The sequence below is a fragment of the Myodes glareolus genome, chromosome 26 (assembly GCF_982192425.1).
Source record: "Myodes glareolus chromosome 26, mMyoGla1.1, whole genome shotgun sequence".
Classification (NCBI taxonomy): Eukaryota; Metazoa; Chordata; class Mammalia; order Rodentia; family Cricetidae; genus Myodes; species Myodes glareolus.
This window is the reverse complement of record NC_142051.1, coordinates 15,370,559-15,385,570: the sequence shown is the minus strand read 5'-3', so window position 1 is coordinate 15,385,570 and position 15,012 is coordinate 15,370,559. Positions and strand designations below refer to the sequence as shown.

The 15,012-nt window shown below is 35.9% G+C and overlaps 1 protein-coding gene across 8 annotated transcripts in view; it reads right to left on the bottom strand.

Moving 5' to 3' along the window:
* Positions 1 to 215: 215 nt before the first annotated feature.
* Cnot2 (CCR4-NOT transcription complex subunit 2) overlaps positions 216 to 15,012 on the bottom strand; it is a 93,455-nt gene continuing 78,658 nt past the window's right edge. For all 8 annotated transcript variants that reach the window (XM_048418560.3, XM_085683343.2, XM_048418562.3 and 5 more), the window contains 8 exons: positions 13,364 to 13,488; positions 12,327 to 12,447; positions 12,078 to 12,234; positions 9,175 to 9,236; positions 9,042 to 9,091; positions 7,897 to 7,997; positions 6,447 to 6,591; positions 216 to 1,342 (listed from right to left, as the gene is read on the bottom strand). In XM_048418560.3, the coding sequence (XP_048274517.1) occupies positions 1,256 to 1,342; positions 6,447 to 6,591; positions 7,897 to 7,997; positions 9,042 to 9,091; positions 9,175 to 9,236; positions 12,078 to 12,234; positions 12,327 to 12,447; positions 13,364 to 13,488 (848 nt within the window). In that variant the 3' untranslated portion in view covers positions 216 to 1,255. The remainder of the gene's footprint in view (positions 1,343 to 6,446; positions 6,592 to 7,896; positions 7,998 to 9,041; positions 9,092 to 9,174; positions 9,237 to 12,077; positions 12,235 to 12,326; positions 12,448 to 13,363; positions 13,489 to 15,012) is intronic.

The following is a 15,012-nucleotide window of genomic DNA, read 5'->3' as shown; positions in this document are numbered from 1 at the left end:
CCATTCAATTTTTCACCTATGGTTAATGCAGAGGATGCATTTAAAACCAACAAGGAAAAGGGCCCACTGTGGATCCATTAACCTATTTATTGATAGCTGAAAAAAAAATCTAAATTTAGTCACACCATTCAGTGTATTTGTGAAACTTCAGGTTTTTATCAGTGTTTTCCATGTTGAAGAAGTCTGACACTTTCAAATCAAAGTCAACACTGCAGTGAGGAGAGCTTTTCTACTTTATTACAAAGAGAAGAAGCCTTTATGTGGTCAGAAAATACAAGATTGATCTTTTTCTCTTCCTATGAAACGCTGCTGTTCAAACAGCCAGAGTGAATTGTCTCAGTTCACGTCTTGAAGTCCCATCACATTCACTTGGGTATGGATGTCCTTGGCTGCTGAAAATCTGGCCCTTTAGTGCACAGGGCGACAAAGTCCCCTGACCAGCAGTTCCAGAATGTCCCATTTTCATATATTGCATCCATGCACACCTCCTAAAAATGAGGTACAGCAGGGCAAACATTTTCCAAAATAGATGTCATATATATAATATATACACATTCGTACATACATACCTTTATTCATGTGATGTCCAAAATTTAAAAAAAATGTACACATTTATTACAAAATCGTAACAAAGACTGGACAGTGTTTTGCTCATTCTGGAAAGATGAAGCTCAGTAACAACACAGCCCTGGAAACCATCCAGAGACCGTGGCAATCTCTTTCTTCTACAGTCATATTCTTGCATTAAGCCTGGCGAAACTGCCTTTCGGAAACAGAAGGGGAAGTAAATGAAAGAAGCAGCCCTTGCTCATCTTTCCAAATGAAATACGAGAAGGATCTTCACATAAAAATGCACAAACATTTGTTATTTTATTACCAATAGTGCTACAATGAACAATGCAAATTTTGTGGTCTAATTTGTCGAGTCTTTTGTGGGTTTTCTTTTTTACATTTAAGAAACTAAATGGTAACTTCTGTCAGTGTACTTGCTTGTCTTTATAGACCCAAGTCTGTCTGCTGGCAAAAAGAAAATAAACGAAAAAATTCAGACCCTGCTCAAACTAGAGAAAACAAATTACAAATTTAGTTGTTGGGCAGCACATAATTGGTAAGGCAGGACCTCAAATGGTGACCCTTTACGTAAGCCAATTGCCAGATCCTCAAGGAATTAAAACCAGGTTGCCTGAGCCACATCAGTTCTGCGGATCTGTCGAGTACTGTGCTGAGACAGCCATACCCCAGGAGAGGGAAGTCTTTAGAAGGCTTGCTGAGCAGGGTTGTAGTTGAAGGTGGATGGCAGGTGAGGCCGTTCTTCTAATTTGTCATATTCCAGATGGAACTCCTATAAAAAAAAAATCAAAACTTGAGAATTTAAATTATTTCATAAGCCTCTTTTAATAATAAAAGCATTATTTAGTGTGTGTTTGTGTATGTGTATCTGAGAGAGAGAGAGAGAGAGAGAGACAGAGAGAGAGAGAGAGAGAGAGAGAGAAAGAGAGCACGCGCATGAGTGAGGGTCAGAGGACAACTTGTGAGACGTAGGTCTCCCACTTACATGAGGGTTCTGAGAACCAAACTCAGGTAGGCCATCAGTCTCCTTGGCAAGAACTTTTACTTGCTGAGCCAAGTAACTCTCATATATATATAAATTTTTTTTGGTCAAGATATATTTAGTATAAGAACAAAAAATAATTCCACACTAAAAAAAAATAATAATTCCACATAAGATGAACACAGAGACACAGGCCCACTACATCTTTGCCCTCTTAAGTAAAGCAGTCTGAAGGACAGCAGTGCCCTGTGCTACTGTCTACTGTACGTGAGTATCGACCTTCTGAATATAAAGGCAGTTCATTTATGAATGTGGACTCATAAAAATTCTGTGCAAGTTTGTAATTAAAACAAAAAAGGAAATTATTATAGCTCTCTTGCAAAAACTGAAAATTATAGGATGTTTAAATAAAGCCTATTTCAATGAAGTACAAAACAAAACAAAAACCCTAATAGTTTGTTAATGCTTAAAATGAGACACTTTTCAATTTACCTTGATGATAATTTTTTAAGCAGTTATTCTTTAACCTCATTAAAATCTCAGGAAAACAAAGAGCTAAAAACACATACCTCTAGAACTCTCATTTCATAAATGTCATAAAATATAATTTAATGGCGATTTAAAGCTAGATGATAGTTTTGGTGTATGATTATCGGAAACCTAACTGATTACTGATTTTAACCAAACTGTCCAAATATATTATGGTATTTTTATTTTTAATATTTATTTGTGGATAAGGGGCAAACACACATCACAGTGCACAGAGATGGCGCGTGCAGAAGTTGGTTTTCTACTTCCGTTGTGTAGGTCAGCTCAGGTCTCTGGCCCGTCGGCAAGTACCTATACCCAGAGTCATCTTGCTAGCCCTTCTCTCTCTCTCCCTCTCTCTCTCCCTCCCTCCCCCCCCCTTTTGTTTTTGAGACAAGGTCTTGCCAGTTTAGGCTGGCTTTGAAACTCCCCACATAGCCCAAGGAGGCTACAAACTCACAATCACGCCCACCACAGCCTCCTGAATACTGGGGTTACAAGACCTGGCTTCAAAAGTTTTAAAATTTAAGAATTCACTAGAGATGCAAATATAACTGCATACTTAAGAAAACAAATCTTTTTTTTGGAGAGGCTCTAAAATTACTCATTCTATAGCTTGAATCTAACTGCCACAAATTATTTTAAAATCTCTCTCAAGTTATTAAACCTCAACATACATTATCTCCTGAGGATTAAACAGGTACCCTTAGCAACCATTGGTAAACTTATCCTATTGTGTCTGGTATCAAACTGACCCTATGATGATTGCTTTCACTGTTAATTAAATGAGATTTGCATTATTTAGTTAAAACAAGACCTCAGGTAACAGTGATCAAGCTTTTCGACACCAAACACATCAACACACATATAACTGACAACCTGCCATGAACCAAAACTAAAGACAGAGGTCATTTTTTATTGTAGTCTTTGTATGTATCTTGGGTAAATTGGTATTTTATTGTACTGAAGACGAGGATCCAAATTTAGCAAGGTCTGTCTTTCCTAATGTAACACATGAGGGGTTTGTGTGTTTTTCATCCAAGATTCAAAACAAATTTATTTCATTAAACTCCCAAAATAACTCTGAAAACATCAAGCGTCCTCACAAATGTTGGCTATCTGCCCACCAGCAGGAAGGAGCAAATGGCAGTCACCACCCTTAAACTCTGACAAGTGGCAGAGCTGCCCATGCCCACAGAAGTTGAGTACCCACATTCACATTAGCACAATTTTCCTAGTTATTCTTTGAAATGAAAATGCATCTACATCTAAATATACTTAGTATAAAAAGCTTACCTGCAATTTTGACAATGACAAGCTCTAAGTTACATTTTACCCATCCATACTGGCAAGATATGCTTTATTAGTATTTAAAGAGTTTAACCTCATCAATATTATATCCTATTAATATTATAAAAAGAGACCAGCTTGAACATAGGAAGCATAAATACTTTAATATTTAAAAAATATTTACACACTAACTAGAAATACTATGGATCAAATACTGTCTTCCAGCAATAATCTTTTATCTGTTTTCCACATTTTTATTCTTCTTAAAATAGCTGAACCTTGCGTCACTCTTACCTCTTCGCTCTTTAACTACATCTAACTTCAATATCTATAGCGTTTCTTTTACATGTCAATGATGTGGCCTTATTGGAGGAAGTGTGTCACTGGGAGTGGGCGCTGAGATTTCAAAGGCCCATGCCAAGAAGGTCCACAGAGCACACTCCATTTGTTTAGTGCTTACAGACAGAGTGCCACATTATTACCACACTATGCATACATCCTTACAAATAAGATGAAGTTACGTGGTATTTATCTTACTATTCTGCAAACTCTGGCACTTTGCAAGCCCCGTGGCTGATGTGACAATATCACATTTATGAACATTCTATAGTTTTATGAAGTCTCTTAACAGAATCACTAAAATGTCTTAATACTAAGCAATCTTATGGAAAAGTCTGAGCACATCTGGAAATAGCCACTGTAAACTATACTTCACCATAACCTATTTTCACAAACTGCTCATTAATACCTGGTAGGAACCAACAGTTCTTATTGCCTCCCATCACGATGGAAGAATTTTGAAAAGTATCAATGTAAGGAGCTAACATATTATTTAGAGAGATTTCTTAGGAAATAACTTAGATACTAACTACTACTCAGAGTTTATTTTCCTACTTCACTAATATTCTTTTTTTTAAGTTTTTTTTTTAAATTTATTTATTTATTATGTATACAGTGTTCTGTCTGTCTGTATGCTTGCTGGCCAGATGAGGGCACCAGATCTCATTACAGATGGCTGTGAGCCACGATGTGGTTGCTGGGAATTGAACTCAGGACCTCTGGAAGAGCAGTCAGTGCTCTTAACCGCTGAGCCATCTCTCCAGCCTTTCACTAATATTCTTAAGAAGCGAAAACAGTTGTTCAGCCACGTTAGGAAACAGGTAAAACTTAGCAAAATCACTTAACAAGTATATGTCATAAATGATCTTATATTTGATATAGCAAACATTTTCTTTAAAATAACACTGACCTAAACTGGGAATTGTTTCTGAGGAAATAAAAAGCTCTCATATTAATATTTATGAATATCTCACATTATGAAGGGAAGATAGTTCTCAAAAACTATTCTTTCTCACTTGATTTCCTAACAAACAATCCAAATTTTAGCTATAATTATATCGCTATGTATTGCTTAAGTGCATTGATTTTTGCATGTGGATTTAGAATTCAAATTATTGAGCATAAAGCTTCAAAATGAATGTAAAAAGCTTCGGTTCTCCTCCAAACACCTTGTCTCTCTGATAGCATGGCCTTGGACCAGATACAGCATGCTCTCTGGAATAACTTGGGAGTAAGTATTCATTCTTAGGCCCCACCCACAGGTCTGACTAGAGCGCGCACAGTGGAGGGAGGCTCTGCAATTTGTTTAACCAGTTCCCCAGGTAATTCTCATACAAGCTAAAACTGGAGAATCACAATTTAACCAAGAAACAATCAACAGGAAAATCTTCATGTTTGGAAGAATAGCAGTAACCTCCAACAATGATAAAAGTATCAGAACTACTAACACATACATCCACCATATGCCAAAAGGAAACCCTGTATGCAGGGTATGGATGTGTAAGCATAGAATTTCATTCAATCTTCATGACATCCATTTTGAAAAAAAAAAAAAAAAAAACAAGGTCAAAGCAGAAATGGAAGTTAAATTCTGTATTTCTGTTATACTGTTTAAGGAGAAAAAAACACTCCTATTTTAAAATGTACTAATTTAAATACCTCTATTTAACTAAAATGGTAAGTAAAGAACATAGTCTTTGAAACTAAGACAATACTTTCATTAACTATAGCTGTTGAAATGACCGACATAATCTAAGGACTAAGCATTAATCATATTTAGCACTGAGGCACCGAAAAACAAAAACTATAATAATTTTTCGTCTCTTCTGTATTTTCTATTGGATTCACATTTTTAAATTTCTTTACGTGTTATAAAAAATTATAAAAGTCCAAACTTTTCTATGGTTTATATCTGATAACACTTCAAACTATCTTAAAATGTAAAACATTCTATCAATTTATTACATTGAAAAAAATCACCCCAAAGCAACAACTAAAATATTGTCCAAAGAACTAATTTGTCAGAAATACTATTCTTCTGTTTAGCTTTTGTAGCACTAAGAATCACTGACAGAAAGTATATTCAAAGACATAGAGTTGGGAGTTCTCTGAAACTAAGTGTGGGTTATATTTACCATTAAGCTGACTGAGTAAAACACCAGCTACCTCACACCAGCATTAAATATCTACTCGCACAGAAATTTACAAAATGCAAAAGGGGAAATTTTCTTTGACAAGATGACTTTGTAAAGCAAAGTTATAAAATCAAAATAGAACAAAATAAACCTTTCCTTACAGGCTATTACCCCCAGTGTTCATTCATAGGAACAACCAATGGTGAGTGTTCGCAATTCTCCTGCATTAGATGATCTGCAAATAAAACACCCTGCCACCTTCCCTGAAAAGTGTGCAGAACCTTTAACAAACTGCTTTTAGATCAAATGCCACACAGGTGTAAAGTATAACAATAAAATGAAAATATGTGACAGGGATTGTAAATAATGTGGCAGTCATAAAAATATTTCAAATGTTAACAAGTCTTACTCCAAATCATAAAAATCTCTTACCAAATTTAATAAATTTTCTATTAGTGAAATGAGTTGTTTCTGGAGACTTCTATAAGGCATGGCAAACATCTGACACATTATTGGAACAGACATATTTTTACATATTAACAAGCAAAGGAAGTTTTAATGACTATAAATATTCATACATTTTGCACATGGAAAAAATATACCTTAGCTACTTTCCTCCAGTTCAGACAGTCAAAGAAGTAATATGTTCCCCTCTCATATGTATTGGTTTTCATTGTGGGCTCCATGCCTGGTGCTCTGGTAATCCACACTCGTTCTTCTTTGTGGTATCTCCAATCACGGTTAAAACTTCAATTTTTAAAAGAGAAAGATAGTTAATTTTTCCTATGACCCATGTTAAACATTTATACATGTGGTCAACCTTTTCTCAGAAAAGTTATCTAAGGTATATACATATGGAAGCATCTTTATCTGGCTCTACTATTAAGTATAGTTACTCAACTACAGTAAGATAACTTCTTTTGCTCCAAAAGCACATTCTTTAGTACAAATAATTTAATTAAGTTGAATAAACTTTATGTAGACAAAATAATTTAAAAGTTATGAGTGATATAATAAAACTTGGGCAGACCAAAGAAAGATAAAATATACTGAATAAATGACAGAAATTGAAATTGAAGCACACTAAAATAACAGCCTGGTGACTTGCACTAGTACGTAAGTTATTAAGTAAAAAGCCAATTTGAATAGATTACTTAACTTCACAAAACTTTACAGTCGTGATGACAATAGAATAGCCATTTCGTAAAGTTTAATTTTTAACTTTAAATCATAAACTGTCAAAATCTCTAAGAGGATATCATCAGAACCCAAGTGATGATCTATAGCGCTTAGAAGCTGGGTAGCGACATCCCTGATGATGGACTTCCATGTAAATACATGCTTTCCTACAAACAGTTTGGTAGCTCACAAACACAGATGACATGACACAAAAGTCAAATACAGATATATGAGTGATTTGATACATTTATTTATGACTAGATTAAAAGGAATAGGTGTTAATCCTAATTTACAAAAATGAGAGGAAAATAGTGAAAAAAGCAAAAAGTAAATTCTCTCAACTGAGAAATTTTAAACCTGACAATTCAGTATCAGCATAGAGGCACAGGCATGCAGGGTCTTGTCTATTTAATAATCAAATGACACATATTAAATAACAAGATTCTGTGTCTATTCATCATAAACATCTGTGGTTCTTCAAGAATCACAACCAAACTCATTCAAAAACTTCAATTCACTAAGTGTGTCACTTCATAGAGTTGGCATTAAGTCTAAAATTCTTTTTAGGTTACAGTGATTATACAGCTGTAATCCGCTTTCAATGTAAACAAAATTCATTTTACTAAATATAAAAATAATCCCAAATCTCTCCTTTATAATTCTGTTGTTCCCCTGGTGGTCCAGGGAATGACTAAAGTCTGAGGGTGCTAGGCAAGCACTCCACCACTGAACAACATCCCTGCCAACAACTTCAATATGGCAGGGAGGAGAATTTTCAATGAAAACAAAAAGTTGTAACCATCATCATTTCATACACCTTCAGAACATCCAAGATACGCTAGGAGAGAGAGTGGTAAGCTATGCTGCACATACAGCTCTACTGCAGCTAGGAGTTGTAACACATCTCCTCCGTTCATGTAATAGAGATAGAAGAGGAGGTCTTCTCCGTATCGGCCAAGCTTGATTGCAGCCAGCTATGAAAGACAAAAAGATTGTTATAAACTGTAAACCAAATGTAAAATTTAATTGTTGCTACTAAAATAAAAATCGGAAGGATAAACAGAAATCTTTACTTAGTGCAGACAACTGTCATTTCGTAATTATGCTGCCAGGGAGTCAGTTTTCTAGCATTTCTTCATCTAAATGAATAAAGTTACTTAATGAACCCTAATCCTAACTCAAAAGAATGAGAATATTTATAAGTATCCCATGGAGTGCCAGCTACACAGACCTGTAAATGCTGAATCTATACGCAGTGATTCGCAAACCATTCTGAGATTTCCAGCAGTAACAGATGGTAAGTACAAAAACCATAAAGACGGTACTCTATTCTGTGTGAAGGGACGGCTAAAGGGTAGCGTTCTCACATTTCCCTACAAGGTAGAAACAGCCTACAAAACTATAAACTTCATAAGTGCCGCAGCTCAAAACCTCACGCTAACCTCACGCACCCCAAAACAAAGGATCCACCTGGTCGTTTGGCTTCTCTGCTTCACCCCAATGCAGTCTCCCCTACTATGTTCTGGAGGCAGATGTGGATGTAGGACATTCTCCAGCATTTCTCACACTGTACTAAGATTCTGGAACACTTAGGCAACTGTAGCCTCAGGACTACTGTTCTGGTGGGGCACAGACAGTGTGAAGAGGCTAACTTCAGAAGGGTTTGTGGTTTATCTGGGTAAGTTTGTAAAGAAGTAAAAGCTTCCTTAAGCATAAAACGAGAGTCAAGAGAATAAGGAACAAACTTCCCAAGTCAGTTTATTGTCATCAACTATGGTTACTATGGTTACAATTAATAACTGCAGAAAATATCAGTCCTAAGACTGTTTGGTTTTAAAAGCAAGTCCCAAAACATTAGTATTGTTAACAACAAACCAGAATTGTTATACATAACTGAATGAGCATACAAAAGCATATCCCAAAGACTGCTACTAGACTACCATGCTGTCTGGCCTGAAAATGGTACCAGGAAAGGAGATAAATCCACACTAAGAACAGTATGCTACACTCACACTCACCTTATCCCTAATGTGAATGTTCGTTAAATATTCAGACGGAACATGGAAGTCTGTATAACAAAAAAACATTCTTATTAACCGATTCTTAGAAAACGTTTTTTAAAAGATTCTAAACATAAATAGATCCTCCTACCTATGTCCTGAGGCCGACAAGGCGAAGATGCCCAGGGTGATGCAAATTTGGGGTAGAGATTTCTGAACAAGAGGTAAAAAAAAAAAAAAGCCACTTTAAAGAATAAAGTAGTAAAATATATTTACAACTTAGTTTTGGTAAAATAAGTTTAAAAAAAAAAGACTTCAAATAAAAACTGAGCATTGTTCCTGGCTCCCTTTCTGGAGTTTCCTACAACTTCATAGCAGAAAAATGAAAAAGGGCTGCTTCCTTTAGCACTCTACTAACAGGATACAGAGCACAGAACATTATAATACACTTAGGTACACGATTTAAATGTCCTACTTTCAATTAGCTATAATTAGCAGTGCTTTTAATTCATTTATACATCGTTCTCCAATTTAATTACTTTCCATGTATACCTTATCCAAATGTGTAAGCATTAGGCACAAGACTCACCAGGTATTTATTTCTGTGCATACCTATTACATACACCTGGAACACCTAGGTACTCTGAACAGAGGAAGTGAACAAACACTGCTGACATAAAACTTACTTTTGACTTAAGTATATGGTGGATTGGATGCGGGCAATAATTAGCATAATAAATAATTTATTCAGGGAGGGCTCGAAAGTAGGGAAACTGTTGTATAATTAAGTGAGGTGGTCAATTTAAGTAAGATTTGTCTAGTCTAGATTTAAACAAATAAAAAGAATATGATAAAGATAATCACAGGTTATTATCTGGCAAACATTGTGCCAGGCAAGGGAAATATGAGAAAAATTAAGACAGACACATCCGGACATGAGACGCAGAATAAGAAGACTACGGAAACCACAACGAGGAGCAAAGGAAAGAGCGGCCGAGGTAAAGTAGGGAGAAAGAAAGAACAAGGTGAACAGGGGAGGGCTGCTCTACAGGGAGTTAGTTCTTAAATAGAACAACAAACCTGCAGGTGGTGTTGAGCATAGGAACAGCCTATTCAGAAGGATTATCTTGAGTGCAACATAAAGCTGTACATACAGAAAGGAGAGAAGGAAAACCAAGGCTCCCTCCTTGGTGATCCACTGACAAAGCATCCAGGCAACAAGCCAGAGGGGCAGCACTGTAGTGAAAATGTGATTCCATTCCGTATCTGAGAGGACTGCACCTAAGCTTGAAGGAAGGAGAGAACTAAGATAATGCTAGGTGTCTCCAAGTATGACCGAGACTGAAAAGCACAGACAGTGTAGGCTGGAACCAGATCATTTAAGAGGTATTTAACTGGTAATGGCACCTTAAAGTCTCAAGTTCAGGAGAGAAGTCTGGAATGTTCAATCTACATGGTCCTTCAGAGCACAAGACTGGACAAGATCATCACGGAATAAATAAAGAGGACTAATTCAAAGGACAGGCAGTGTCACCAGCATGGGAAATTGAGAGGGATGAGAAGAACACCTTCAAGATTAAGAGAAAGAGCATCTCATAGTCTACTTGATTTACTTGTGGAACAGAGTTTAGCGGAGTGGTGGGAGCAGAATCCTAACTAAAATGGGTTTAATAGAATGAGAGAAGACAAATTAGAAAAGTTAAAATGATTCATTTGAGATGTTTGCTTCAAAAAATAAATTAACAATGTGACAGTAATTCAGGAGGTTGAATCAAGATAAAAGTATTTTGATTGATACTAATGGAAAAATAAGTTTTTCTCCATGTGACTAGAAATGGCAAAACAGAAGTGTTGTGAGTTAGATGGAAATACAAGTGCCTGCAATATTACTTAGTCAGAAGCAGAAGGACTTAAAGAGCCACCCTAAGTTACACCAGCAAGACCGTTTTGGGGTAGAGTGCTTACCCTACATTTCTATAACCTAGCTCGAGATACTAGCACCAGAGAGAGCAGAAGAAGTTAAGATTCAACTCATGAGTTTTCAGAAAGTTTTAAATAGGAAGCAGGGACCAAATACTCTGGCACAGGTGTGTCAGATTAAGATTGGGGTAGGACCAGGTGGATGCCCTCTTCCATTTGCTTCCATTCTTCTCCATAAAGTAGAAATTTAGCCAGGACATTATTTGAGAGTTAAGGACTGGAGAAAAGATACTAATTGCTTGCTGAAACACAAAATAGTCAAATGGGATGTAACAGCAGCAAAAAACAGAACAAACAGTCAAAAGCAAACAAAAAGTTCTAAATGGACTATGCATATCAGGTTTGAGTATGCCTGCAAAGTTAAGAACTCACTTTGAAGTTCTAGAGCACGAGTGTGAAGCAAGAGAAGACGATGAAACTGTCGTTCTTCCATAGTCCATCCAGCAGATGGATCAAGAATGAAACAAGCAGACAGAACAAGAATAATGGGAAGAGGAAAACAACTGAGAGAAGGGCAAAACAATCAAGAGTCACATAAATCAGATATTATGACTGACCATAAAATTTAATGGTGAGAAGAAAGTGGAAGAGGTAAGAATACCAAGGAAGGTAGAAGAATAAATGGATGAAAAATCCCAATAGAATCAAATGACTAAACAACAAGTCACAGCACCACGAGAGAAGAGGGAAATAGTGATGGTTAAAGCAGGGCAAAAGTTAACCTTATGAAGAGGCTATAGTTCCTAACAATGAAAGACTGATGCAATAGATAAGGATGTGGCTTGGGGTGGGCCCAAACTCCTTGTAGATAGATTCTTATAGAACAGTATTTCTAGGAGAGTAGGGGCTAATAATAGAAGGAATGACCCCAAGAGTTAAGCAGGCAAAAGCAGATAACAGAATGTGATGATGAAATTAACCAAGGTTGAGGCTGTCCAGGGCAGCAAGGGATATATTAAAATGGCTACAATGCTGCCTCGATTATTGTTTTTAAAAAGAAATAGGTAACTTTATGACGACCTACTAAATGCTAGAAGTTTATTTACAAATATGGAAGGAAAAAAAAACACTTACTCAGGAGAGTTCAGATTGAGGCCTAATGTTGTTAAGTCACTTCCTAAAGCAAGATGTACCATTCCTGGGTCTGTCTCTGCTGCCCTGATAAATGTTAACAGGCCAATCATTCCAAATTGGTCCGTCACCATCCCTTGAGGAATGTTAGTAACTCGACCTGGTTAAGAAAAACAGTTATTTTTATTTCCTATTAGGGAAAATAGAGAAAATGTACTTTAAAATATCTCTGACATATTTAAGGAGTCCCACCATCAGGTAACACCTGGATCCCCTTTTTCTGCTGATTATTGTTTTGTGTTGTTGAACTTTTATCTCCAGGGAATTTGGGTCCATCTGTACTTGAAGTCGTCTTCCCCGATGTATTCAAATTCTAGTATAGAAAAAAAGTGTGACATTAAAATGTGCTAATTATGCAAGTTTAAACTTATCAACATCATGCTAGCTATTCACTATTATATTCAAAAAGGTAGTAATTACCTGTTTTCTACTCAAATATTCTGTTCCCCTAACTGCCTCATGATAACCAAATAAATACTGTGTCTATACATGACTATTTAAAAGACAAGACAGCTAGAGAAAAATGGTTTTTTTATTATTATTTTTTTAATCTCAGATCATAGATCACAGGGGATGGGGGAAACCTTTCTTGGAGTTTTTATACTTTGGGGACACACACTTTAGTTACAGTCAACACTTATATATACAAGAGATGATTTACACAAACTACAGCATTTGAGACATTACCAGACAGCCTCTGAGGAAAACTAGGAATGTGCACACTTCTTAAGTCACAGATGTCCATTCTTACCCAACAATCCTCTTTACAGTTTCGCTCATCAATACCCCATCACACATACAAAAAAAAAGCTACTTGCAGTGAATGGTAGAAGAAATCAACACCCTTGTTAAATCAGGAAGAAGCTGAGTCGGCTGAATCAACACAGGTATAAAAATGTGTATAAAGATTCTTCAAGGAGAAAACTTACTCAAGAAAAACACAGCTCCTTAGAAGTCTATATTATCAAACTTCATGGGATCCAGCTGACAGGGACTACAATAAAAGTCTAAATTAACTGACAAGTTCAACAGAAATTTGCAAACCTATATGAAATAGGAAAAAAATAGGCTATCTTCTAGTTACAAAGCTTTCCACATTCTTCAGAAGTTAGATTATTACAGTGTTCAAAATCAATAGTTCCGAAGCAGTATCTAGTAAGTAACTGTTAATGGAAGACCAGTCTACAGGGAGAACACTACAATCACATACATGAATCTCTGGTACTTACAGATTTGCTGTCGTCATTACTTGACGTTGGATCTTTATAGCTGGAACCAGGTAATGCTGGAAAGTCTTCATTGTGTATTGAGAAGTCCTGGGATTGCTCATTTGCAGGTTTTGTTACCATTCCAACTATGTAATGAAAATAATCCAGAAAATTGTAATTGGATCCATAATATTGTCATGCAAATTACATAAAAAGTTAACTTTGTTCATGATAATATACCAAGTTTTTTCTTAAAGCATGTAAAACAATAATTCAAAAATTAGTATTCAGGATAATAATAAAGAATGAAATTTTGATTTACTGCTGAAAAAAATCAACATATAAAGCAATATAAAAAAATAAGTGGTTATCCTGCAATTCTACTCTAATGTTCTATATGTGCTTAAGATAGGATCTGATATTGATAATATTAGCCAAAATGTTGGCTTACAGCTAGCTTTAAATATCTGACTAGATGTCATAAACACGTTAGCTGTCAAATAAAAATGAACACAATAAAATTTTTTAAAAATGTCAGTATTCTACTTAAAAGTGACTTACAGAGTGAGCAAATTGCAACCAATTATAAAACAATTCCACTTTATTTCTCATTTTCTTGGACTCCATGTTACAGATGTAAAACATGCAAGAACTGGGAAATAATCTTCCCACTATGCTTGTCATTAGTCGGGCCCTTATTGGAGAACAAAATCCAGTTTGGGGCTCCACAATTCAAGAAGGAAATGGAGAAACTAGAGATGGTCCAAGGAGAGCAACGGGAATGTTTAAAGGGATGGAAAAAGGACCTATGAGGAAAGGTTAAGAACATTAGCATCTGAACTGAGACTCAAGTAGTCAGGTACTCAACTCCCAGGGCAGGTCACACTTCGTTATTTTGGGAAAACAGATTTGGAAACTTTAAAATATAAAGCTTTCCCTCTACACATTATTTTTATTCATATTCAGTTAGTATAGAAATTGAAATCCTTGAATAATAGAGAAAATATGAGTTCTATTTTTAAAATAACTGACAAATTAACTCATCTAATTACTGTCTTACTATTGTTCTTTATCAGGTCTCACACCCTAGAAACAATGTCATAGAAATGTCTAAATTGTTATGTCTAGATCTTATTGCAGACGATTCTCCCCTAACATGGTTTTTCAGCTCTACTACAGCCAAATTCTCATCCTACTAGCGACTGTAAAAAAGAATAATTAGGAATATTAATGATGGTCAAGAATCTATAACACTAAAAATCTTAAGCACTGGTTCAGGAAAGGGATCACAGTCTTTTCAAGAGGACATCTGCTAATGTCCAGGAAGGTGTGTCACAATGGACGGTGCTGGCATGCGCTAGGCTAAAGCTAGAACGGTACTACATAGTCTATGTTCTCACACCACCTGTTTTCTGAAGAGAATTATCCAGCCCGTGTCAACAGTGACTGGAGAAACACCTCAATGCACAGTCACTGTTAATCACCAGGAATATAGTCTCTGAAAACTGTAGGGTCAACTAACAAAAGCCCAACCACAAAAATAATCACTTATATATAGCAAATCAAAACATGGAAAACAGAAAAAATAACTTCTGAATACCAATGAAGTCAAGCATTTAGGTTATAGTACAAACTTTTACCAATGAACCATGTTATTGTGGATATATGCG